At 45.1% G+C, this 27,455-nt stretch overlaps 1 protein-coding gene across 5 annotated transcripts in view; it reads right to left on the reverse strand.

Moving 5' to 3' along the window:
• Positions 1–27,455, reverse strand: part of SCAPER (S-phase cyclin A associated protein in the ER) — a 421,796-nt gene that overhangs the window by 12,074 nt on the left and 382,267 nt on the right. For 4 of the 5 annotated variants that reach the window (XM_070775326.1, XM_070775324.1, XM_070775325.1 and 1 more), the window contains 2 exons: positions 24,799–25,036; positions 18,668–18,817 (listed from right to left, as the gene is read on the reverse strand). In XM_070775326.1, the coding sequence (XP_070631427.1) occupies positions 18,668–18,817; positions 24,799–25,036 (388 nt within the window). Of the gene's footprint in view, positions 1–18,667; positions 18,818–18,842; positions 19,766–24,798; positions 25,037–27,455 lie in introns of those variants that run through there. The other variant, XM_070775327.1, reaches the window with a different exon arrangement.

The following is a 27,455-nucleotide window of genomic DNA, read 5'->3' on the forward strand; positions in this document are numbered from 1 at the left end:
GGGGAGAATCATACCAAGATCTCCTCTCATGGGGCACAGATGCCATTTTCTGAAGCAGGTCTCCATTTCACATCGTCTTAGGTCTGCTCAGCTAGTCCCTTGTCATAGATTGAAGGTTTGTGTGCCCCCCTCAATTCTTTTGTTGAAATCCTAATCCTCATGTGATGGCATCAGGAGGTGGGGCCTTCAGGAGGTGATTAGATCATGAGGGTGGAGCCCTCATGAATGAGATTAATACCTTCATAAAAGAGACTCCAGAGAGCCCTCTAGTCCTCTTTCTGCCTTGTGAGGACATGATGAAATGCTGGTAGTCTGTAACTTGGAAAGAGGGCCCTCACCAGAACCTGACCTTGGATTTCCAGCCTCCAGAACAATGAGAAACAAATTCCTATTGTTTTACAAGCTACCCAGTCTATGGAACTTTGTTACTGCAGCCTGAACTAAGACATCCCTAAGAATGGATTCTGTGATCATTTGTCTGCTCCCCTAGAAAGAAACTGGGCTTGAGACTCTCAGCATCCCAGGCAGGGCTCCCTGGCCCGGTTATAAGGAGAGGTCTGGGGAAAAACCCTCCTCCTTTGTGGGTAGTGGGGTGACACTGGTCTCTCACTTGATGTGAAGGAATCCAAAATTTTCTAGGGCATCACATTGCCAGTTGTTGCTTGTTGTTCAGTCCCTAAGTCGTGTCCGATTCTTTGTGACCCCATGGACTGCAGCATGCCAGAACCTCAGTAACATCCAACGCAGCAGAAAGCCTGTCACTGGCGGAGACGGTACTCAGTCGTCCCTGAAGCCCCTCTATCTACATCATCTGAGTCTCTCAACACCCTTGACGGGGGCAGACACGGATGGCTATACTCTTTTATAAGAAGAGCTCCGAAACTCAGAAAGCTTGGGAGACTTGTTACAGGTCCACTGGTCATTTATGGAGCTGGGCCTGGAAAACTCTTCTGACTCTGAGAGCTGGCTTCTCTCTTGCCTCTCAGGGCTATCACACCCAGGGGGCTGCCCCTTCCTAGGCAGAGGGGCTCTCTGTCGCCAAGCCCTGAGCTCGTTCCAATGACTGGCTGCCAGCCAGCTTCTCGCACAACTTTGCCAGCCCAGATGAAGAGGAGGATGACATATTGCCATTCTAAACAGACTAAATCAACTGACATACACAGATTAAACCAACACAAAAGACCTTTCTTCAAAAACCTATATTCTGCTTGGCTAGATATCAAATAGCCAGTTCTTGGTTATACGCTAGGCTGTGCCAAGGGTTTGTCTCAAACTATCAGACATAAGAACTTGAAAGAGAGGAACGGTTGGTGATGGGGCTAGATTCTCAGGAGTGAACTGTTGGAACATGCGACTTCTGAATGAGGACCCTCTCGTGATGGTGATGTAATTAGCTGCCTTCTGGATTTTGCGTGCCTGCAGACCCGGCCTTGTTTTTGAAACAACCACTATCCCCTATGATATATTTATAATGCTAATCCTTGGTATGACCTGAAGAGTTTTTCCCAACAGTTAAATTTCAGGAAGAAAAAAAAGGAAAGTGGAGGTAAGCTACGGAGTATGCATCTGGTCTAGAAACGTAGTTGGCCTGGGCAGTCTGCGTTTTTCACATCTGTGACAACTGCGGTAGTCACTTCACATCTGTGAAATGACAACTGCCGTAGTCACTTCAAAGATCCCAAGGAGAGTGGCTAGGAAGGCCTCTGGGGACTCTATCATGTTATGTAAATGGAAAACAGCCTGATTCTCCTCACCCAGAAGGCCCCCTTCCTCCAACTGTGACCACCTGGAATGCAGCCAAGAACCAGGAAGTGAGCAAGCAGGCTGCTGAGCAGACACACCAGTTCATTCATCAAAACTCTACTGAGCATCTACTCTGGCAGAGTGCTATGTAAGGCTTGGGGAGCGAGGCAGTGAATGAGTCAGAGACATCCCTGCCCTCACAGAGTGCCCAGTCGGTCCACGAAGCCCACGTCAATTATTTACAGCTAAGTTCTGCAAGCCCCAACTCAGCCTACCAATTTACATTTCAGAAGCAAGTCCAACCAAAGTGGAGTGGAATCAGCAAATTAGGAGACTGCTGGAGACAGAAAGAAGCGCCAGCTGACTCTAGTAAGTGAGGGCGTGGAAATGAAAAGGATTTCAAAAACAAATAAGAATTGAGACAGTTGCCTGGAATCATTTAGTATAAATGGTTGGTCTTGAGTGATATTACTGTACTGTAGTAGTAACACGTATTATACCCCATGACCTTCTCTTAGTACTCTATACTTAAAAAATTTGCTTCACATACACGATAATGCTCATGTACTTGATACTACAGTAGATATTCATTTCTTAAGGCATCAAAAATGTCTATTAAGTATGATTTAAGTTTAAGAAATAGGAGACTAAAATTTAAAAAATGAACACAAGTAGTTAATGTTAAATAAATATAGTGTTTTAAAGGTAAGTTTAGTCCTCTGCAAAATTCACTTATATGGGAACAGCTCTCTTCCTGACCATACCAAAACCATAACACTAAATAATAGAAATAAACTAGAAAAAAGGTTCTGTGGGGCAGTTTCTTGGCCCCTTTCGAAATCCATCCATCCAACCATCCTTCAAAGCATCTTTGACACAACCATGGTGTCCTATAGCAAAATCTCCATCTCTCTAGAATTCACCTACATTCAAGGAAACAAAATACAAAGTGGTCACTTTCTGTCTTATCTACGTATACTCTGTGAATCCTGCTAATTTTGCTATGATCTAAGAGTGATCTTAAATTTCTCCCTTATTTAGGAGAAGGCTTTGCATTTTATTTTTATGTTCTTTTTTTTCCCCTCAGAATGCCCTCTCTGGCAAGCTGCTAACTGCTCAGGTCACTGGAAGCTCAGTCCCACGTCTGCCATGGACCAGAAGACTCCAGAAGCATGAGCAGTTGTTGAGGCAAAGACAGGCTGATGTGAGTCTGTTTTCAGCACTGTGGGAACAGGGGTCATGTCCTTTCTATTCGCTGCTGTGTCCCCAGTGTGTGGCGTAGTGCCTAGGATCGTGCCTGACAAATCACAGGTGCTCCATGACCAGCTGGGGAATGAACGAACGAGGACTGAGCTTTGGTGTCGAAACCTGACTCCAGGGGCCTGTCTACACCCACTGCCACACCAGCGCCCTGGGCCTACTCTTCCCAGGGCTTTCAAGGTCCTCAGAGCCGCTATCTTTGGACTTACAAGAACAGCTGACTGAGTACTTCAGGCAGCACCCCATCGACTCCAACAGCCTCTTGGCACAACCGTCTGGAGAGCAGGGGCAGGTGGGGCATGGGTAAGGACAGCAAGAGCTGGTCTGTCAAGCCCAAGGCCAAGCCACCTCCATCAGCCAGGCCGGCAGCGTGAATGGAGTACGAGATCAGACAGAAATGGACACAAATGGTTAAATCTCACCAAGGAGAATTCTTTATGCCTAGGAATTCTTGTTTTGCTTTTTCCCTTTTCTTGTCAGAGACAAGATGTCATCAACAAAGGGGCAAAAAATAGGTGTCTAGACATCTAAATTCATTATAAGAGACAGCCGAGAGGGCCTGTAAATCATTGGAACAAAGAATATTTTTCTAGCAGAGCAGAAACAAAGTAGCTGTTGCATTCCTCCCTGTGAAACTGGTCCTGCTACAATGCTGGAGCACAGGGGGCAACAGTCCTCGTGGCCAGGCCGGGGCAGAGGCCAAGCCTCTCTGTCCACAGTGCTCTTTGACAAGTCCCATCACACCTGACGCCCAAGCCCAGGAGAGGAAAGATATGATAGGAGGGGCCTTGAGGCCAGTGACCTCTATGAATCATATAAAGGAAAAGGTATGTCCCAAACACTCCCACCCACACACCTTGTTTCTCTGATCTGATGCCTTGGGGGTAGAGTAGGCTGGGCACTGAAATGGCCTTATTTAAATATCACATGAGAAAAATTTGAAGAGTCTGTCCACATACATAATCAAACTGAATTTGGGGCAGAGAAACACAAAGATTCCCTTGGCTAGCACTGCAAACATGTTCCTCTCTCCCCAGACTTGCTTCTGCTCTAAGATAGATTTCGAGGCTGAGATTAAGTGCAGAGATCTTGGCAGACTGTGTGGGAGGCAGGCCCTTGGAGCACTAGCCTTCTTCCTGGTGGTCCCAGGGATTCACTGCTGTCTAGCACCAGCCGAGGGTCGAGGAGGAAGGAGAGAGAGGGAAGGAGGGAAGGAGGCAGGGAAGCAGTCAGGGGCAGGAGGAGAGGTTAAAGCCAGTATCTGGGGGTTGGGCCTCGCAGAGGCTTTGGAAACCAGGTTATCCTACAAAAATGAGGGCTTTCCTCATGCAGCGAGGGGGAGTGGCTGTCCTTCAGTGTCCCTCCAGGGAACCTGGGTGACAAGGCCCCTGACGTGTGTCCCCTGCTTCCTATGGGTGACAGGCTGCTTGCTGAGTACTGCTGGCAGAGGGGTGCAAAGAAGGCTCCTGGGCAGGTGCCCCCCTCAGACACCACCCTGCTCCTGTGGGGAGGAACAATGCTACATAACCAGGGACACCAGCTCCCATCCTGGGGCTCCACTGCAGAAGTCCTGGGGCCTGTCTCCCCACTCTCTACATCCTGAGTGGACTTTCAGACACAGCTTGAACATCTCCTCCCCCTGCTAGTAACATTAGGGGCACCTCATCATGTCTGAGAGAATAAATCCCTAAGACCTACCTACCAATTGCATGCAGGTTTCTTCATGACTTCGGCCCAGCCAGCTTCTTCACCCTTAACTCATATTCTCTCCACTACCTCCTAAGCTACAGATAGAAGGAACAGCTTGTCGTTCCCTAAACCTGCCAGGCCATTTTAGATCTCAGTAAGATCCCCTGGAGAAGGGAATGGCATTCCACTCCAGTAGTCTTGCCTGGAGAATCCCTCGGAGAGGAGAGTCTGGTAGGCTACAGTCCCTGGGGTCACAAAGGGCTGGCCATGACTGAGTGACTAAGCGCACACACACACCTTTGCTCATGGTCTTTCCTAGGCCCAGAATGTCTTTCCTACCTTGCTACCTGGTAAGTAACTATTCCACCTCCAGATAGCAGCTCAAGCACCACCTCCACTGTGAAATATCTCTAAACAAAGCTCAAGCACCCATCCAGGTTTGCTTATTGATCGTCTCTCCCTTTCCTCCCAGAGTGTCAGCAACCTGAGAGCAGGGACTTAGTCTATTTTGTTTCTCTCGGTCTTCTGGGTGGCTAGAACAGTAGCTGGACCATCGCAGGCGCTTGTGAAATGTCTGTGGAAGGAAGGAATGAGTCTCAGCACTGACAGCACGGCTCCTAGGCTCTGGGCTCCAGAAAGACAAGATCGGGGCTCTATTCGTTTCTGCATCCTCCAGCACTTGGTTTGAGATGGAGCGGACATTCAGTAAAAGCTGATCACTGAGCGAAGGAATGAATGATGAATGCTCATGTGGACACAAAGCTCATGATACTGGCACTTCCCCACGAATAAGTCACCTCCAGCCTCTGTTCCATGTTAGAACTTCTTTTCCCTTCTTTCATGTTGTCTATTTTGTGAGAAGAGTTACCTTTTAAATGAAGCATGTTCTAAATCCCCTTTGAACACATCTTGCAGCACAAGAAGGTTGGCCTAGATTCTCTTAAACACTTGGCTAACCCTAAAAGTCATGGATTCTATAATTTGTCAGGGACTATACTCGTAAGTGCTCTTTTCATTTTAATTTATGTTTGAGAAAGAGCTTTGTCTAAAGAGCACAGACCTTGGAAATGACACAGACCCACTATATTGTCATACATTTGAGGGGCCTCTTTATTTTGGATTTTTTTTTTTTTTTTTTACTTGAAGTATCTATGTCCCACCTACCACAAGGTAGGGGGTGGGGAGAGGAGGCAGAAGACTGGTCACAAAAAGTCCTAGATCTTGTGTCAGGAGGACTGGCTCCAGGGACTTGAGCAAGCCCTTCTCTTGTCTGGCAATGACGGGAGCTGGACTAGATGATCTCTGAAGGCCTGTGAACTTGGAGAAATAATATAATCCTGTGCTACAAGGTTTCACACACATGAGCACCTTTTGGTGATTATACCTGCACAGACACTACATCTAAATATGGTGAAAATAGCTTATATTTTTTTAAGAATGAATGAAAGTCTTCACACAAAATACACTATCCTCATATTCTCAACTATTTTGATTTGGAACTCAGGTCAAGCCTTCCTCACCACAGAGCCTTTGGGTGGTGTGAGAATAGCAGAGTTAATAAATGCAGAGCACAGCCTGATAGATTTTCTGGTCACATCCCAACAGCAGCCAAAGAGCATGGATGCATTCCACGGCGCACTTATGGGCTCGCCAGCACCAGTCTATGACAATTTTATTTAATCATAAAAAATATAATAGTAGTCAAATCTTTTTGTAGTTTTAGTTTACTGCTTTCTCAAGTGAAATAAATGGTCTCTCAGATTTCTTTTGCTTTCATCTCTCTGCTCTAAGTACAGTAGGATAAGGTTCCAATTAAGGTCCATTAAATGCTCACATTGATTCATGTGAGGCATTTTCTAGTTTCTTTTCCTAACACCATCTCAGTGCACCTCTGAGTTATTTCTGTGGTGTGTTTTCAGTTTAGCAGTTGCCCATATAGAGGAGAGTTATTTGGGTGTGAGGTCTCTCTTCCTCCTATTTCTGCAGCCCCAAATGGTGAGCAGAGATTCTCCTCCACTGCCTTCCAGACAAGCGTATGTTTATTACCTGTCAGGTATGTCCGGCTGAACTATGCATGCCCCTTGGGCGGGGGAGCTGGCAGCTGGACAGGGCCAGACTGACCCGCCCAGACCTCCCTTGGCAGCTGTGCTGGGGCAGTGCGTCGAGTGGCGGCCCAGAGACCCCTACGGGAGGACCTCCTCATGCTTCTGCATCCTTTGGGTCCACGAAGACAGAGAGTTCTCGTCAGTTTTCTCAACAGACGGGGACAAAGGCTCTGACAGCAGAGATGGCCTATCTAAGGTGGTATCAAGTGTCAGAGCTGACCGAGTGGATGCTCCAAGGATCTCCCCATTAAGAGCAGGGAATGTGGAAGGCAGACATTTCAATCATATCACAATTAACCTTTGTTCAGGCCCAGGGAATGTACTAATTTTACACTATGCTCATGACCTAATTTAATCTGCACAACAACCCTATGAGGTGTTATCAGTGTTATCCTGATTTAAGGAAACTGGCACCAGGAAGGTAAGGGTTTTGACCAGGATCACAGAGCTAGTAAGGTGTACAGTTGTGACCAGAACGTAGGTCATCTGGCTCCAGAGCCTACAATCCTCTCCTCACGCTACAAAAACATACTGCCCGGGCCTTGCAGCAGAGACCAGCTCATGGCTACCATGACAGAACTCCTACACACTAGGTTCTTTGATGAGTTATGCAGACCTAAGGTGTGTGATCCCAAAGGAACTACACACACATGAAGAAACTTGAGAAAAATATTTTAACCACCCCCCCCGCCCCCCGCCCACTGAAGCTTGTTATTAAAGTGAATGACACGGTGATTTGGGGTCTTTAAGTGTAGTTTTTCCAACAGCGTATGCTTTCCGAGTGGGACACACGTATGAAAGAGACTTTCTGTGACAATGCCACCGACTCGACAAGCAAATATCCGAGACACCCCCTCTTATGGCTGAGAGTCAAGTAAACCTGGGCTCTGCATAATAAAGATGACATTTAAAAAATAATTCATTTGCAGTTTTTTAAGGAATCTCCACACTGTTCTCCATAGTGGCTGTACTAGTTTGCATTCCCACCAACAGTGTAAGAGGGTTCCCTTTTCTCCACACCCTCTCCAGCATTTATTACTTGTAGACTTTTGGATCGCAGCCATTCTGACTGGCGTGAAATGGTACCTCATAGTGGTTTTGATTTGTATTTCGGAGAACAGTGTGGAGATTCCTTAAAAAACTGGAAATAGAACTGCCTTATGATCCAGCAATCCCACTGCTGGGTATACACACTGAGGAAACCAGAAGGGAAAGAGACACATGTACCCCAATGTTCATCGCAGCACTGTTTATAATAGCCAGGACATGGAAGCAACCTAGATCAGCAGATGAATGGATAAGAAAGCTGTGGTACGTATACACAATGGAGTATTACTCAGCCATCAAAAAGAATACATTTGAATCAGTTCTAATGAGGTGGATGAAACTGGAGCCTATTATACAGAGTGAAGTAAGCCAGAAAGAAAAACACCAATACAGTACACTAACACATATATATGGAATTTAGAAAGATGGTGACAATAACCCTGTGTACGAGACAGCAAAAGAGACACTGATGTATAGAACAGTCTTTTGGACTCTGTGGGAGAGGGAGAGGGTGGGATGATTTGGGAGAATGGCATTGAAATATGTATAATATCATATATGAAATGAGTCGCCAGTCCAGGTTCAATGCACGATACTGGATGCTTGGGGCTGGTGCACTGGGATGACCCAGAGGGATGGTACGGGGAGGGAGGAAGGAGGAGGGTTCAGGATGGGGAACACATGTATGCCTGTGGAGGATTCATTTCGATATATGGCAAAACCAATACAGTATTGTAAAGTTTAAAAATAAAATAAAATAAAAAAAAAATAATTTATTTGGCTGTGCTGGGTCTCAGGTGCAGCATGTGGCATGCGGGATCTTCATGGCATCTTTAGTTGTGGCATGCCAACTCTTAGTTGCGGCCTGTGGGGTCTAGTCCCCAAAGCAGGCATTGAACCTGGGGCCCCTGCATTGGGAGCCTGGAGTCTTAGCCACTGGACCATCAGGGCAGTTTTGAGGATGACATTTAATCATTACAATTTCTTGGCTCTATGTTATAGCCTGGGGGAAGTGACACTCAGGATAACCTGCCCAAGTTTATCACTCAAGTGCGGGGCGGGGCTAGGACATGGACTTAAGTCTGCCTCCAAAGTTTTCTCTCACACACTGCTGTTTTCTCAAACACAGGATTTGCCAAACCTTAAACACACTAGTTTCCTTTGTATCTCAGAACTACTGGCTCCAGCAAAAACAAAACTAAGAAGTTTCTCTTAGAATAAATTCAAATATAACTTACCATGCCAAAGAAATGGCTCTTAAAGTTTTAGCTAAAAGTCAGTTTAGGAGGTTTGGTCACTAAAACAGAAGTGCTGTATTCTTTAAAATCTGGGGCCATTTTAACCTTTTCTGCAGTATAATGTCTAGAAGAGATAGATTATCTCAACATCCAATAATTCATTTAACAAATATTAAGTAATTACTATGTGCCAGACACTCCTGTAGGCACTGCAGACAAAGACTCTGTTCTTGACATACTAACACCTTAGTAGCATGGGGTGGGAGAGGGGAGACAGACAAAATAAATGTCGGGGTGGGCAATAAGTATATGAATAAAAATACAGCTAGGTAAAGGTGCAATGGGGCTGATTTTAGGTCATACGGTCAGGAAAGGCCACTCTGATAACATGATAACTGAGAAAAAAGCCTTTGAAAGTCACCTCCCGCTCCCGCCCCCGCCACTCCCCAGACCATGCTGATTTCTGGGGGAAAAGATTCCCAGGTAGAAAGCAATAAGAACAAAGTTTTGAGAGGTGTGTTTGCAGAACAGCAAGGAGACCAGTGTGGCTGCTAGAACATTTGTGATGACTACATTTAGAAATGAAAATTATTGAATTCAAGCACCTATATTGGCCTGGACATAACTTCTCACTTCATCATAGACTTACACATTTGTCTTCTGTCAGAGCTGGAAGGGCCCTTGGGAGCACCCAGCCTAACTCTTTTGACAGACAGGAAAGTGAAGTCCAGAGAAGGGCAGTGACTTGCTCAGGGTCACACAGCCGCATAGTTAGGAGAAGCCCTTACCTCCTGACTGCTGTTCCAGTGTTTGTTGTATGATGTTGGGCTTTAAGATCTCCTACGTCAGAAGAAGTGTTTTCTCTGTGATTACAGAAGTGTTTACAGTCTATCTCAGTGATTTAAAAAGGCACCCTTTAAGTCTGAACACCAAGGCAGGCCCAGAAAAAGTTAGTTTTATGACTGGTCATTAGTTACACTGTGACAAAACATTCCTTCTGGCCTCATTTTCCACACCCAGTAGAAGACTTCCAAGTGAGCCAAGGATGACTGACGACTGGACACACCGCCCACGCCCGGCGGCGGTGTTCAGCCTCGGCCCTTGCTCACAGGACCTGGTTTGGGTCCCTGGGACTGGGGTGCTGACGGTCGTGTGTGCGTTTTCTGCTGCTCTGTCCAGTCTTGGGACGGATCTCAGAGGATTAACTTCATGTCACTGTGTGGCTAAACCAAGCCCTCACAATGTCCCTCCTTATGCTCTTCGCCTCAGACACTGTTAGTGGGCTGCCAGCCTTTATAGTGCAGTGGAGAGGAAACTATGGTGAGGTTTCAGTTTCAAAGCTTCAATGTTAGATTTCAGACAGTTATTTCACTGGAGTGTTCTGAACCTGAGTTCCCCCAAACTGAGAAACTGAGAAGACAGGTGAAAGGATAGTTTGTTTCTGTTGTTCAGTTGCTGCTGCTGCTGCTGCCAAGTTGCTTCAGTCGTGTCCGACTCTGTGCAACCCCATAGACGGCAGCCCACCAGGCTCCTCCATTCCTGGGATTCTCCAGGCAAGAACACTGGAGTGGGTTGCCATTTCCTTCTCCAATGCATGAAAGTGAAAAGTGAAAGTGAAGTCGCTCAGTCATGTCCGACTCTTAGCAACCTCACGGACTGTAGCCTACCAGGCTCCCCCGTCCATGGGATTCTCCAGGCAAGAGTGCTGGAGTGGGGTGCCATTGCCTTCTCTGGTTCAGTTACTAAGTCATATCAGCTCTTTGAGATCTCATGCACTGCAGCATGCCATTCCCTGTCCTTCACCAACTCCTGGAGTTTGCTCAAACTCATATCCACTGAGATGATGCCATCCAACCATCTCATCCTCTGTCACCCCTTTCTCCTCCTGCCTTCAATCTTTCCCAGCATCAGGGTCTTTCCCAGTGAGTTGGCTCTTTGCATCAGGAGGCCAAAGTATTGGAGCTTCGGCTTCAGCATCAGTCCTTCCAATGAATATTCAGGGTTGCTTTTCTTTAGGATTGACTGGTTTGATCTCCTTGCTGTCCAAGGGACTCTCAAGAGTCTTCTCCAGCACAATTTGAAAGCATCAATTCTTCAGTGCTCAGCCTTCTTTATGGTCCAACTCTCACATCCGTACATGACTACTAGAAAAACCACAGGTTTGACTATACGGATCTTTGTCAGCAAAGTGATGTCTCTGCTTTTTAATACACTGTCTGGGTTTGTCAGAGCTTTTCTTCCAAGGAGTAACTGTCTGTTAATTTCATGGCTCAGTCACCATTATCTGCACAACCATGTTCTTTTCAGTTTACCATGCCAGAATTATGAATTCAGCCTACTGCTGACCCAGCTGTATTATTTAGTGCCATAAAGCTGATGATAACAGGGCCGCTGGGATGGCAGGGTCTGCCTTTCTTGAGCGTTCACTAAGAGTCTGGGCCTGTGTTGTCTCATTTAATTCACTCAGCAACACGGGCAGTACTGGTATTATGCCCTCCATTTCACAGATGAGGAAACTGAGGCTCACAATTTAGTAACTTGACCAAACCAAGGTCACAGTGCTAGGAAAGAACAGACTAAATGATTTCAAAGCCGGCTGTCTCCAGAGCCTGTGCTCTCATCCTCTGTGACATCTGACGTTTACTGCCATCAGAGATCAAGTTCAAAATCTGAAGTGCAGACTGACTCAAGATGGGAATCTAATCAGGTGCCATCTGAACTACTGCTGTGTCAATCACAGGCAGGGGGATTGGTGGGAGTACAGTGAGCCACGAATCAGGGCAAGATTCTGTACAGAGGGGGTGGGGAAAACATCCCTTTCACTGAACGCTGAACAGTGCTATACCTGGTCAGTGTCAGCCTTGAGTGGTGATGGTGTCCACTGAGGACTCAGAGAAGGTTTCCTTGGGGAGGCTGCCCATTACTCCAGTTAATTCCCTAGCAATGCAGCCACTCAGCCAAGGAGGGATTTCCTTGCAAGCCTTTCAGGTGGTCTTGGAGTAAAAAGGTACTTACTATGAGTAGGAGGTACTTCAAACTACCCTTGTATGGGAAAAGCAAGATGGGGACACCAAAGAGATGAGGGGCGTAAAGATATCTTTTGTTTGGATTCTGTGATGTTGGTGACTTTTCCGACAAGCGGCCAAAATCGCTAACTGGCAAATTTCTCCATTCTAACACCAGCCAGGTCACTCACCGGAAGCCTCCAAATAAATCTTTCAGTTCAGTTCAGTCCAGTCACTCAGTCCAGTCTGACTCTTTCCGACCCCATGAATCGCAGCACGCCGGGCCTCCCTGTCCATCATCAACTCCTGGAGTTTACCCAAACTTACGTGCATCAAGTCAGTGATGCCATCCAGCCATCTCATCCTCTGTTGTCCCCTTCTCCTCCTGCCCCCAATCCCTCCCAGCGTCAGGGTCTTTTCCAATGAGTCAACTCTTCGCATGAGGTGGCCAAAGGATTGGAGTTTCAGCTTCAGCATCAGTCCTTCCAATGAACACCCAGGACTGATCTCCTCTAGGATGGACTGGTTGGATCTCCTTGCAGTCCAAGGGACTCTCAAGAGTTTTCTCCAACACCACAGTTCAAAAGCATCAATTCTTCAGCACTCAGCTTTCTTCAGAGTCCAACTCTCACATCCATACATGACCACTGGAAAAACCATAGCCTTGACTAGATGGACCTTTGCTGGCAAAGTATTGTCTCTGCTTTTTAATATGCTAACTTATATGCAGAGAAATAAATCTTTAGGCAGAAGTTATTTTTAATTAGGAAGTTTATTTGTTCTACTTTTGGGAACAAACCCCATAGCTTCCTTTGTTGCTGTAAATACTGAGTAATTCCAAGATAGTTATATTGTTGAAGTTCTTAGGCTCTTCGTTAGGCATGATACATTATTATTTTGTGAAAGGGAACTGTATCTGTCACACAAAGAAAATAGAGAAAGCTGAACGTGTGTGTGACAGCTCAAGAATAAGCTGCCAACACTGGAAGAACAGAAAGGCCTTGAAGGCTGGAGTTTTCACTCTGAACCCACCATAGCACACTCTACTCTTAGACCTGGATGAGGCTGGAGGAGTTTACCAAATGGGTGTGACCTAGGACCATCTGCCTTTGAGAAAAACAAGGAGCAAAGCAAGAATGTTTGCACAGGAATTAGGGCACCTCTGAAAGTTCCAAAAGCTAAAATGGAGCTCTGGGAAACTGCCACTCTTAAAACACAACTCTGCGTCCCTCACGGGCAGGTGGTATGCAACTGGGAGACTGCCCCTGTTTTTGTTTGCAGGGAAATGTCTGAGGTGAGCACAACATTTTAGGAACCTCTAGTCGATTACCTTTCGATTTTCTTACTAAGTCATGAAGCAACAAAAGACTTGGAAACTGCGTGTCACACAGCTTAGGCAGAATCTAGTTTCACAAGCCTCACTGTCCAGCTGACTGGCCAGTTCTGACCACCGCCCCCTCCTCTGCCCCCCACAATCAACGGCTGAGCAGATGATGACACAGTCTGCCTGACTCCCTTCAGAGAAGCTGATGGGGGAGGGTGGGCCAATGGGATCCTTCCTCCTTTCAACTATCACAGGAGATTCCAGCTCTGATAGCGGGAATCTATGGGGTCTTACCAGATGAAAAAGTCAGTCACTAACTAAAATGAATATGCAAAGGTGCTTATTCCCAATACAGTAATATGCAGGCGGTCAAATCATCTGTCATTTGAGTTAATTTAATTATCAGACCACATTTAATTATCCAATATAAAATGTAAATAAAGTGAAGGCCTGACAGCACATACTAATTACGTTCATTATAATAATTAAATGGGAAGGAACTTAGAGTCATGAAAGTACTATAAAATACAAGGAAGCTTTTGATTAAAATTTTTTTAATTAGAAACTGCAACCCTACAGGAAACAGATGATTGGTTCTATCAAGGATGGGGCATTGCTTTTATTATCCAGGTTTCTCTTCTAAAGTCATCCTTGGTATCATGGGGCTCAGTCCTTCCAGTTAATAGACTAAATGGTGGCAAATAAAAAGTGACAATCCTTTATGCACAACAGTTTACCTAATAAAACAGCCTTCAGTTGCAGCAGGAGTTCAGGGTCTCCTGTCTTATAAAGACACAAGCTGTTTCCCTGGAAGGAATAAAAGATCCTCTGTGGACAAACAGGCCTGCAAATTAACATGATTTCTGCCTGATGATAAGGAAACATTAAATCAGTTGAGCATCATAATTTCTCCTCTGAAATTTCTCAGATTTAAAGAAAGTGGCATGAGGTTAAATAAATTCACTTTCATAATAACAGAAGTGAGGCAGAAAGGGCATCAGGACTGCCCACCAGGAGACTGGATTCTGTGAATTCTTGCTGGGCAATTCCTGTTCCTTCTCTGAGCCTCAGTTTCTCCAATTCTTTATGTCATTTCAGGGGGCTTATTTCACCTTGCTGAATCCCAATACCTCACCTGTCTGTGAGGTAGGAATAATTTTTCTGCTTACAGCCTCAGTGAAATGCTAATGAGGAAGGTCCAAGAGACAACAGATATGAGGGGCAGTAGAAAGAATTCTTGGATGGCATCACCAACTCGACGGACATGAGTCTGAGTCAGCTCCGGGAGATGCTGAAGGACAGGGAAGCCTGGTGTGCTGCAGTCCACAGGGTTGCAGAGAGTCAGACGCGACCGAGCGACTGAACAACAAAGCATTCTATGAATGTAAGAGGTTATGCTTAGAAACAGCATCTCCTTAAGGTTCAGTGTCTCAGTGGCTGGCAATTACTATCATTTCTAGCAATTTCTGATTTCTTCTCTAGCTGATACCTAGTGTTAGTCTCTCAGTCGTGTCTGACTCTTTTCGACCTAATGGACCGTAGACCGCCAGGCTCTTTTGTCCACGGAATTCTCCAAGCAAAAGTACTGGACTGGGTTGCCATTCCCTTCTGCAGGGGACCTTCCCAACTCAGGGATCGTACCCAGATCTCCTGCATTGTAGGCAGATACTTTACCGTTTTAGCAATTGCATTAGGACTGAACTGACTTCTCTGACCTTCCATCAAATCAGAAGTGGATGTCCAGGTAAGATTCAATCTTTCTGGGAGGCAAGGTGTTGGGAAAGGAGGTCTGGCCTTTTTTTTTTTTTTTAACTTTTCTAACTTCTTACTCATAGTGAACTTAGCTTTCCACAATTATCTCTAAACCCCAGAGCATCTTCTTCCCTGCCTGAGAAGCCACAGGGTCTCTGTCTCCTCCTTGCACTGCTTGCTGCTCTCTCTGCCCACTGAATCTGCTTTTCTCTTGTTCCAGCAGGCCGAGGCACTACTTTGCCATCAGGTCCATGTCAGTTTTAGCATGCCATTTCCAAACACCAGTTCCCCGACCCCACTCCTCACTGACTCTGGTGAGCCCAGAGACACTTAGAGATGTGTTTTACCTGCCGGGGAGGAGAGCAGAAAGAGTCTCTGAAACCCCACACAGTTCAGTAAATTCATCACAACACAGTTGATTTAAGCAGAGAGTTTCAAACCATCCCTAAACATGAGTGCACTGAAGGAACTAAACCTTTTGCTGTAGAACTGTACAGTAAAACATCATCACACACACAAATTACTCACCTCTTTACAAGGCAGGAGACAGTGTCATGATAAATAGTAAATGACTTAGGTATAGAGCAGGAAACTGTTAGGTAGACCACGGGCTGGCTACATAAGATAAAGTCATGGAGCCATTAAAAGTGATGCTCACAAAGAAGGCTTCTGATATAATGTGAAGTGTATAAAGCAGGCTAGGACTGTATATACACTATGACCTCAGCTAGGTAGAAACGTTCATAGAGGGACAGAATGTGGGTGAAATGAGTGAAGGTGTCAAAAGGCACAAACTCCCAGTTATAAGGTAAGTAAGCTCTGGGGACGTAACATACAGCATGGTGACTAGAGTTAACAACACCGTATTGCATATGTGAAAGCTGCAGAGAGTACATCTAAACGTTCTCATCACACACAAAAAAATAAACTATGTGAGGTGATGACTGTTAACTAAATTTATTGTGCTAATCATTTTGCAACACAACCATGATCAAGTCTTCACACTGTACACACTTAAAACCAATACAATGTTATATGTCAATTATATCTCAACAATATTAACGGCAAAATGTTCACAGAAAAGAGACTGCAAGGAACCTGCCAAAACGGTAACAGTGGCTGTCTCAACAGTGAGATCAGGAATGACTGGGACTCTGCTTCCTTCTTTACCCTTGCTTATCTTTTTCATGATGAGTAAATGACCAACCTAGACAGCATATTGAAAAGCAGAGATATTACTTTGCCAACAAAGGTCTGTCTAGTCAAGGCTATGGTTTTTCCTGTGGTCATGTATGGATGTGAGAGTTGGACTATAAAGAAAGCTGAGCACTGAAGAATTGATGCTTTTGAACTGTGGTGTTGGAGAAGACTCTTGAGAGTCCCTTGGACTGCAAGGAGATCCAACCAGTCCATCCTAAAGGAGATCAGTCCTGGGTGTTCATTGGAAGGACTGATGCTAAAGCTGAAACTCCAATACTTGGGCCACCTCATGCGAAGAGATGACTCATTGGAAAAGACCCTGATGCTGGGAGGGATTGGGGGCAGGAGGAGAAGGGGATGACAGATGGCTGGATGGCATCACCGACTCGATGGACATGAGTTTGAGTGAACTCCGGGAGTTGGTGATGGACAGGGAGGCCTGGCGTGCTGCAATTCTTGGGGTTGCAAAAAGTCAGAGACGACTGAGTGACTGAACTGAACTGAACTGAAGGGACACTTTTGTAACCAAAAGACAAACTTTTGAAGGGAAACAGAATGCAATTTAATAGGTCAAATGGATACACATGAAGAAAAGATAACCTAACAGGAGATGTTCCTCCTTGAGTAGCTTGTGGGAGAGAGACTCGTGAACCTGTGGGGCCTGGCCTGCGGGAAGGGCATAACATCTGTCCAGAGATGCTGGCTGGGGAGAGTGCTGTGTGAGTGCTCCCATGGTGGGAGAGGAGAAAGGTCTGCCCTCCGGGCAACGAGGTCTTTAAAAGAGGAATTTTTCTATGTATGACACTTATTCTGGCAAGGGTCCGCATTTCCTGTATTTTAATCATGGAAATCTTTCAGGGATGGACTGCATATTTTTTAACCTTCTTAGAGGGAAGGTATGCAGCACACATTTTGCCTCCATGCTCACCCAGGGCCAGTACTGGGGGCATCAACAGTCATCTGGGGAAATAAAACACTGGGTTAGTGTCCCTGTGAACCCCAATGGCTACACCTGCTAAGTCCTTGGGCTTGTCTTATTTCTTCTAACTTCTTTCTCCTTATCACATAGGCAGTTTCATTAACGCTTAGTGTGTAGGTTGTCACCTTGTATTTGGCCCTGGCACTACAACTATCTCCTGTCCTTCTCCTGCCCTGATCTAGATTACTGCTGCTGCTGCTAAGCCGATTCAGTCATGTCCGACTCTGTGCGACCCCATAGATGGCAGCCCACCAGGCTCCGCCGTCCCTGGGATTCTCCAGGCAAGAACACTGGAGTGGGTTGCTATTTCCTTCTCCAATGCATGAAAATGAAAAGTGAAAGTGAAGTCGCTCACTCATGTCCGACTCCTAGCGACCTCACGGACTGCAGCCTACCAGGCTCCTCCATCCATGGGATTTTCCAGGCAAGAGTACTGGAGTGGGGTGCCATTGCCTTCTCCAGGTCTAGATTATTGCAGGCTAATAAACCTAGTAAGCACATTTATTACAGAGTTGCCTAAAATAAAAAATTAGGAAACTTGGAGTGAGGGTTGTTTGCTGGCCTTTTTCTCAGATATAATCCACACAATTAGAGTTGCTGAGTAGGAGGCTTTAGATAAATTAGGTTTTCAGGAATTATAATCTGATACGTTATGCCATAACTCTGTTTTTTAAAATAAGGAGAAATAAAGTATTTTATTATTGTTATTTTTTTTTATTGTTATTTTTAAAATAAAATCTGTAAAACAGGTTTCCCAACATTTTAAGGCAACAGAACCCTATTTACAAATGAAATCTTGCTCAGAAACCAAATAAAACAGTTAAAAGCAAAAGGATTCTGGATGATTCAAGGGGGTAAGGCCCAAGCCCTGTCTTCTCAGGCTCCCCTCCAACACCATCTGGCACCCTGTTAAGCACCTCGGCAGAAGCCAAAGACCAAGAGCAGTTTCATAAAGCAACAGACTCTGATGCTATTTGCAAAGTGATTCGAGTTGAAAGATGTTATCTATTTCATCCAAACAAACAAACAAAATGAATAAAGCATCAGAATCTACATGGTAAGGGAGGAGACACTTCTCTGTGGCTTAACAAGAATATTTGATGAAAAATATTTTATTTTTATAGCTCTAAGAGGAGGTCCTCGTGCTGATCTAGGGCTGATCCTGTCTTTCTAGAGAGGAGAAGCCAGAGACATATCCCTGGAGCCTACCTCAAGGGCCTCACACAGAACAGATGGGTTCCAGCAGGCTCGCCTGCCTTTTCTCACTCCAATACCTCACACTCTCAGGGCTGGGGAAGTCTGAGGAACGCTCCTGGGCCCCTTACCTGGTTATCTGGGTGGCTGACAGTGAAGTAGCCCACACAGACGATGACCTCATGAAGGAGGCTTTCACAGGAGACGAGGCTGCAGTGGCCCAGCAGGGAGCTGGCGATGTGCCGGAACGCAAGGGACAAGCCCTCTGCCCCTACGATAGACTGACAAAGACAAGGAGCAGTTAGAACTCCGCAGCCAGGGAGAGCCAGAGCTGCAGCAGAGCTCTGCACAAACCACAAAGCAAGCCTGGGCCCTGTGCACTTTGTGCCACGCTGCCAGGAAAGCCTATGAAATTTTGAAAGCACAATGCTTAACAGCTCAGTTCAAGGATTCTTGCTCTAATAAGTGACCGTACTAAATGCAACACTTATTACCCTGAAAAAAAAAAAGAAAAGAAAATAGAGCGTAGCAGACCAGATGCCTGTAACTATGTGGATCAAGATGTTATTCACCTAAAGCATGAGTATTTATCCCATTTTTAATGAGGTATTTTTTTCATTGCACAAATAGTCTCACTGTAGAAAACTTGGAAAAATTTAAAGATATTAAAATTCACCTGCAAATCTACCATTTAGCTAACTTCCAATACTTTTTTTTTTGAAGGAGAAAAATATTTTCTCATATTCAGGGATTAAAATACAATTCTAATTATTTACTTAAGTTCAAAAACAAAATAGATATAAATAACAACTAGTTGTTATTCAAATAGCTCCACAGCTCCCAAAAGAATGTAAAAAATCCCCAACAAACACCTCCCCCCAAAAAAACAAACAATGAAGCCCCCTTGGTTACGAGGCTTCTGGGATCCTTTCTCAAGACAGGCAAGGGGCTGCCCGTGGTGGGCAACGCGGGAGGAGAGCCTGAGTCTGTCTGTGCAGCCTGAAGCTTCTATTTAATAAACATGTCAAACAGACAGAGCGACAGGAGGGCAAAGGGGAGAGGCGAAGCCCACAGAATACACTCGCAGCCCACACTGGAATGAAGCACCACTGCTGGCCTGTGGGATATGGCAGCGTTTTAAACTCATCTCTTGATTGGAGGTCTTGGCTGGCTTGAACCAGGTCAGATCTGTTGCAGCTTGGAAGTTTCAATGAATTCACTGTCTAACCCTGTTGTGAAACACAGTCTTTTTAATTAATGCTGTTGAAACGAAATTACTGCTAAATTTTAAGAGTGCCTTCTGCCTCAGTTTCATTGCATTGAGACAAAATGTTTTTCAAGCCCCAAAGAGACTTCAGGAGGGCCTCGATCCTTTAAATCAGGAGTGACACCTTCTCAGCTCAGCCCTTATTTAATTAGTTGTGTCCAGCTTGCTGTGACCCAGTGCCCTCTGTTTAACCTTTACTGATAAGAGCAGGTCAAGGGGCATGCAAGTTTGAATATAAAAATTAAACCAATTTTTCAAGGAAACCATATTTCCTTTTTAGCCAGAATTAATTGCCAAGTCAGTACATTGATTTGTTTCTTGAGACCACCTTCAATTGTAAAAACTGTCAAAGAGTATGCAATATACAATACCCGGGATCTCAAGGCCATCTGTGCCAATATGAATTCAGAGTGAAATAAAAGTCTTTGCTGAAGGGAGAAAAATATTTTGACAGCCTTATTAGTATACAATGAAATGGAACCAGTTAAGAAAATATTCTAATGGATAACCTTTTGTTACCACTATGCAACATGTTGTCACACAGAACAATTACGTAGGTTTATGGCTCTGAAGAAAGGTACAGGAACAGTGGGAATGCGGCACTCAGTACTTAACCTTCTGATTCAGCACCTGCAAGATGCAACGTCGGGTAAATTCTTCACCCCTTTGGAATCTGAGTCAGTCTACAGGGCCTACTATGTGCTAGCTTTGTTGTTGTTTGGTCATTAGGTCGTGTCCGACTCTTTGCAACCCCATGGGCTGCAGCACACCAGGCTCCTCTGTCCTTTATTGTCTCCTGGAGTTTGCTCAAATTCATGTCCATTGAGTCGGTGATGCTATCTAGCCATCTCATCCTCTGCCATCCCCTTCTTCTCTTGCCTTCAATCTTTCCCAGTATCAGGGTCTCTTCCGATGAACTGGCTCTTTGCATCAGGTGTCCAAAGTATTGGAGCTTCAGCATCAGTCCTTCCAATGAATATTCAGGGTTGATTTCCTTTAGGATTGACTGGTTTGATCTCCTTGCAATCCAAGGGACTCTCAAGAGTCTTCTCCAACACCACAGTTCAGAAGCATCAATTCTTTGGTGCTCAGCCTTTGTCATGGTTCAGCTCTCATATTACTATGCTGACAAAGGTCTGTGTTGACAAAGCTACGGTTTTGCCAGTAGTCCTTTATGGATGTGAGAGCTGGACCATAAAAAAGGCTGAGCCCTGAAGAACTGATGCTTTTTAACTGTGGTGTTGGAGAAGACTCTTGAGAGTCCCTTGGATTGCAAGGAGATCAAATCAGTCAATCCTAAAAGAAATCAACCCTGAATCTTCATTGGAAGGACTGATGCTAAAACTGAAGCTCCAATACTTTGGCCACCTGATGTGAAGAACTGACTCATAGGAAAAGATCCTGATGCTGGGAAAGACTGAAGATGGGAGTAGAAGGGGATGACAGAGGGTGAGATGTTTGGATGGCATCACTGACTCAATGGACATGAGTTTGAGCAAACTCTGGGAGATGATGAAGGACAGGGAAGCCTGGCATGCTGGTAGTCCATGGGGTTGCAGAGTTGGACACAACTGAGCAACTGAACAACAACTCACATCCGTACATGACTACTGAAAAAACCATAGCTTTGACTATATGGATCTTTGTCAGCAAAGTGACGTCTCTGCTTATTAATATGCTGTCTAGGTTTGTCACAGCTTTCCTTCCAAGGAGCAAGCTAGCTAGCACAGTGCTTTTATGTAGTCTCATTTAATCCTTAGGCTTGTGAGGTAAGTGTTTTTAATCTCTATTTTAAAAATAAGAAACTGAAGTTTAAGGACTCATACGACTTGTCTCGGAGAAGGCAATGGCACCCCACTCCAGTACTTTTGCCTGGAAAATCCCATGGATGGAGGAGCCTGGTGGGCTGCAGTCCATGGGGTTGCTAGAGTCAGACACCACTGAGTGACTTCACTTTCACTTTTCACTTTCATGCATTGGAGAAGGAAATGGCAATCCACTCCAGCGTTCTTGCCTGGAGAATCCCAGGGATGGGGAAGCCTGGTGGGCTGCCGTCTGTGGGGTCACACAGAGTCGGACACGACTGAAGTGACTTAGCAGCATGACTTGTCTAAGGTCATACAATGCAAATATTGTATATTTGTACCACATTTACTTGAGCACTGCACACTTGATCAGATGTCTATCTACATCAATAATGTCTGTGTGGAAAGATGTTTTTGCTTTAGCATGCTAAACAGACTACAGTGGTTGGTTAAGAAAACAACTATAAATCTTTGCCAGTCCTCCCTTTGAGAGAAGGGACCTATGTCTTCTCTTGAATCTGGAAAGCTGTAACCAATAGAGTATGGCTGATATATAACTATAGCACTTCAGAGGCCAGGTCATAAAAAGCCATACAGCTTCTGTCTGGTCCTTGGGGAGCACATGTTTTCCAGAAGTTTCCTCTCAGGATGCTCCTACTGAGAACACAGACACAACGATGCTCTGAGAAGCCCAAGTCACGTAGCGAAGCCATATGTAGAGTCTATGGCCAGTAGTCCCGGTGAACCCGGTCTTTGAGGATTCCTGGGCATAAAATATGAGCGTGAAGGAGCCTCCAGCTGATTTCAGTTCCCAGCTATCTGAGTCAACCTGCTCCTTCTCTCCACACTCTCCACCCCAGGATTCGAGCCCCTCAGCGGAAGCCCTACATCGTGGAGTAGTGACGAGCCACCCCCACTGTTAAAAGCCCTGCTGGAACTGCAGACCCACAGAATCTATGATCATGATAAAATGGTTGCTGTTTACCCCACTAAGTTTGTTTTTAAATGGATAAAAGTAACTGGTGCAATAAGGTAATCACTGGTAGATGTATTAAAGGCCCTGAGGCTAGCAATTCCAGGCATCCGGGTCCCTGCACATCCTGACATATGAGAGTAAGAGAAAAACACGTGCTGGACTCTGAGCACCAAAAGGATGGCAGCCAAGAGGAAAGGCCCCTGTAGGCTTTCCTAGCCCATGGTTAAGGGGAAAAGGGAACCTGGAAACAGTGTCTGGGGAGAGAATGAGAAATTGTGATGGCAAAATTGACTAAAATAAAAGAAGACAGGGGAGTCAGGGAAGAGATCAAGAAAAGAAGATACAGCAGGGAAGAATTAAGAGAAATACAGAGTAACAGGAAGGACAGAGGAGAAAGAAGCAAAAGAACTGTTGGGTACCAGTCAAGAAAAGACATTCCACTCAGGAGGTGGGCATTTCACTCTAAGAATGGCTGGAACACTCCTGAGTCACTTTGGTATCTTTCCTGAGGTTGAAGCAAACGTGGTTCAAGAAGGGGGTATATTTTGGGCTTGATGAGGCAAGGAGCTGGAGAGGAGAAATCTTGGTTTTTATCTTAGTTTGGCATGAAGAGTTCCAGAAATAGGTTTTACATTTTTCTCACTTATTGGCCATTGTGCCTAAAGGCCCCGAGGGAGCAGAGCTGGAAGGAGTTGGGTGGTTCTCCTTTTGAGTGAGGCTGGACAGGCTGTGAGCTCATGGAGGTGTGAGGGTGGGGCAGGGACCTGGGGCTCCCTGACACGCAGAGTGACTGATGGAATGGCCCACTTAATGGAAATGCTCATGTATGAAGTGGAGCCCCCTGCAGCAAAATAAATCCTGGTCAGAAGACCCATAGAACCAGAAACTGAGGAATACTTTTTATTTGTTGTTTGCTTTTCACAATCCCTGGTAACAAAAGAAATCACTCTAGTTGGATCTAGCCCATGGGTAGCCTGTTGGTCCCCATATTCTGAGGACATAAAATGAGCATATCTTGATTTCCAAGCTGTTTCCAGATACAACATAGTGGGGTTGAGTCTTCATAAAACACAAATGTTATGTTTTATACCAGAGGCCAGAGCCACTGACTGGCATTTGCTCTTGTTAAAGGTGCAGCTGTAACCGCTCGGAACTTTACATATTGTGTAGTTACCACCTCAGGCTAGTTTAAGTGCTTTGAAAACTGAAAAGCATTAACCCCAAGGAAGAGACTTCTGTTCTCTTCCTTGGGAGGGGTAAACTAACTCTACAAAGTTGAAAGATACTGAATCCAGTGGTACAATTGACTCATAATTTCCAGCTGTCAAGAGAACAAGAATTACACATTTGTCACTAGCTACAAAATAGAAGTGTTTCTTCCATTTTGCCATGGCCAAAGACCACACTTTTCATACGTCTGTATCTCTGTAACCTTTTTCCCTTTAAGCAAAGCAATTCATCTAAATTATGGGTTCATCATCTGCCAAGTTTGTTCCTTTTTTAATGAAATCACTTGACAGTTAATAAACTGAAAGAGAAAGTCTACTCCTTGGGGCTTGCTCTGTTCCAAAGGTTCAGTGTTTTTGAAAATTAAATTTCCTACATGAAAAAAAATCTGTTTCTAAGCTGACAGTCTGGTGTTGCAGCACAAAGCAATTTTTCTTTCTTTAGCTATAAAAACTTAATTTATAGGGGTTTGCACATTTAACTACACATGCACTTTACATTGGACACCAGTCAGTTAAATCACCCGTAGAAAGTCATCAATCAGAACAATTTATCTAATTTTGGTTCTGCTTATATAAGAAACCATTACTTTCCTTAATATTTAAATGTTTATAGGATGATAATGGTTTTTCTAAAGAAATCAAGACAGAAGATTTCTAAGTAGCAGAGTGGCATAGGCTGGGGTTCATATAACCATGGGTACCAGTCCTGGCTCAGCTATGTGTAGCCCTGGGAAATTACTTAGCTGCCAGCATTCCCATCTGTAAAATGGGTATAATAATATTTTGGAGGGCAGTCATGACAATAAATAAGAAAGCATATGCAGAGCACTTAATACAGTTCCCAGAATATAGTAGCTTAATAAATAGCATGTACTGTAATTCCTATTATTGTAGCTTATTCCTGATACTCCACTCCAGGAGAAGAACCTCTCATCATATCTATATGAAATTATTAACTCTCAGTTGGTTAACCAACTCCTGGTACCTGGAAAGCAGGCAGATCAAGAACTGCGAAGCTGTTGAAGAAACGCAAACTCTGGATGGCCACTTGGACTGTGCTCTGAGCATAGCTCTCCTTGGGACTCGCAGTGCTGGGGTCCGAGATCGTGCCGTGGAAGAGGACGCAGTAGAGCATGTGCAGAACTCCAGCCAGGTCTGTGGCCTGAAGAGCAGCTGCCAGCCCTGTGGGATCCTGGCGATTATCGTCAAATATGCTGTACGACCTGACAAAGAAACATTCAACTCTTTAAGAGAAATCTACTTAGAGGATGTTAGCATTTTTACAGGTCAAATGGAACAAGACAAGCAGACCGTTAAAAGCAAACCATGTGAGTTGTGCAGGGAGGTAACAAGAAACCTCAAGAAATAAAGGCAGCCCTCCCCCGCCCCGGTGCACTGTGGCCTGCCCTTTTCTCCAGCTGGGAGGCCAGGCTGCTGCGCCAGTGGCAAGGGAGCATGCTGCGGCCAGTGCTGAGGCTGCTATTGCCCCCGGGCCCTCTGCAGTCTGGGCAGCCCCGCTGTGTTTAGACTCCAGGTCTGCAGGAACTGGACAGAGTCCATGAGAGCTGCTGAGACTCGGAAGTCAGAACACCATGGCTTGCTTTCTGGATACACTTGGGGGTCTTCTCAGGGGAAGCAGTTATCAGGAAAGCATGAGGCCTCAAAAACCCAGCAGTGTGCTGGTATACTGTGACAGGGAGACACTTCAGCTGCTTTTGAAGGCACAGTTCTGTCATCAAGGAGCACTGGAAGGACAGGTTGCAGGGGCCAGATTCCCAAGAACAAGCTGGTGCTGGATTAGCTTTATACAAACCACCTTGGAGTCAGCTTAGCAACAATGGCAGGCAATGCTCTGGGTAAGCAAGAAGCAGTGGTAGTGGAAATGATTCCTAAAGTCAATGGGAAGTGTTGTTGTTCAGTCGCCAAGTCGTGCCTGACTCTTTGTGATCCCACGGACTGCAGCACGCCAGGCCTCCCTGTCCCTCACTATCTCCTGGAGTTTGCCCAAGTTCATGTCCATTTCATTGGTGAGGGTTTGTTATATTTGTCTCACTCTTGAACTCAGGTATACATGAAGTATCTAGTGACCACGAGCCTACAGTTTAATAAGTAAGTGTGTCTGGCAAGCATTCATTCACCCCCTTTCCCCCCCTACATCCAGGTTTCTCTCCCCTTCTCCCAGCCAACATGCTTCAGGTGGGGCCCCCTTCCTATTCACTCTGGCTCAAGGGTGAATAGGTCTAAGGTAAGGGGTACATTCTATTTCTCTGATGGTTCAGCAAGGTTTGGGGATGGCACGTGTCACTGTCAGAGCTGATGGAATGGAGGGAGATTTTTGTGCTGAAATGCCTGGAGAGAAGGCCTCACTTTTTCTCCCAGGGTCTGAATCGGAGACGGAAGGTCGGTAGCCGCGGCGGCCATGTGCTCTACCCACTGTACAAGTGCTCAGGTCTCAGTGTTGTTCCAAGGGGGTCAGTCACCTTCCTTCATGGGACAACATGTCTTTACGTTTCTGTCACAGGTTGATGCCCTTCCCTACTTTCAACACTAACTCAGGTTCCTCCTGACCTTCCCTTTTCTACTGTTATTGTTCCTTTCAACAGGAATCTAGAAGAAGAGGGAGGCACTGAAGATCTATGCTTATCTTGTACACTTGCCCAGAAGCATAGAAGAGATGCCACTAAGTACCTACAAATTTGAAAGTGTTGGCTGGCAAGTTTCTAGTATCTTGTCTGGTTTTCTAATCCATAACTTATCCCTAAAGGGATTATTGTATTCATTCTGATTTGCTAGTTTCATCAGAGTTTTATTCATAACCACAGTAAGCACTTTCTGAATGTGCACTATTTCTGGTATTGCTAAGAACGTGGCATGACACTGACACTTGTTCTCTTCTCAAGAAAGCGGCTCTCATCTGCATGGCAGGACCTGCTAACTACACTCACGCCTTCCACCTCGCCTCATTCCTAGTTCTTCACAGTTGGTGGAGAACGTATGGTTCTCCTGATTGCACGCACGACACAACTGAGACCCTCAGAGATTCAGGGAGATGTTTGAGGTCATAAATATTTGTCAGTGGCAAAGGCAGGGGTACCACCCAAAATTCTGACCCTTTAAAGGTGGTGCTTTGTCCAAACACCAAAACATTAGGCCAAATAGGTGACTTCTTCTTTTATCTCCATGTCTTAAGTAAAATCTTGGGATAAACTGTTAAACAAATTACACAGATTGTAATGTAATTCTGTATCATCATAGAGAGACACTTTCTGTCTTATGGGATTCAATAAAAACAGAAAGTTAAGAAATGTTATTTATTTGCTTAGAGATATATTGAACCTTTACACAAACTGTTAGCTAATGTCAGTTTAGTTTGCCCTTCCTTCCATTATAGCCCTAAGAGTTAGGGGTCAGACCATGACTAAAGACTGAGTAGAGATTAATCTCTCCAAGTGGAGATTAATGTGCCTGAGTTTATTATATAGATTCCAAAAAGGGGTCTGTGTTTGTTTAACCAATGCCTTTTAGAACCAATGACAATCAGAAGACTTCTCCCTAAAGTTAATTTCTAATAGGCTTTCAGAAGCTTGGAGCTGAGTGACATCATGGCTGGTGACAAGAGTTTTTCTGTGATTTGCTCTGTGA

Source organism: Bos indicus, chromosome 21 (genome assembly GCF_029378745.1).
Source record: "Bos indicus isolate NIAB-ARS_2022 breed Sahiwal x Tharparkar chromosome 21, NIAB-ARS_B.indTharparkar_mat_pri_1.0, whole genome shotgun sequence".
NCBI classification, from domain to species: domain Eukaryota; kingdom Metazoa; phylum Chordata; class Mammalia; order Artiodactyla; family Bovidae; genus Bos; species Bos indicus.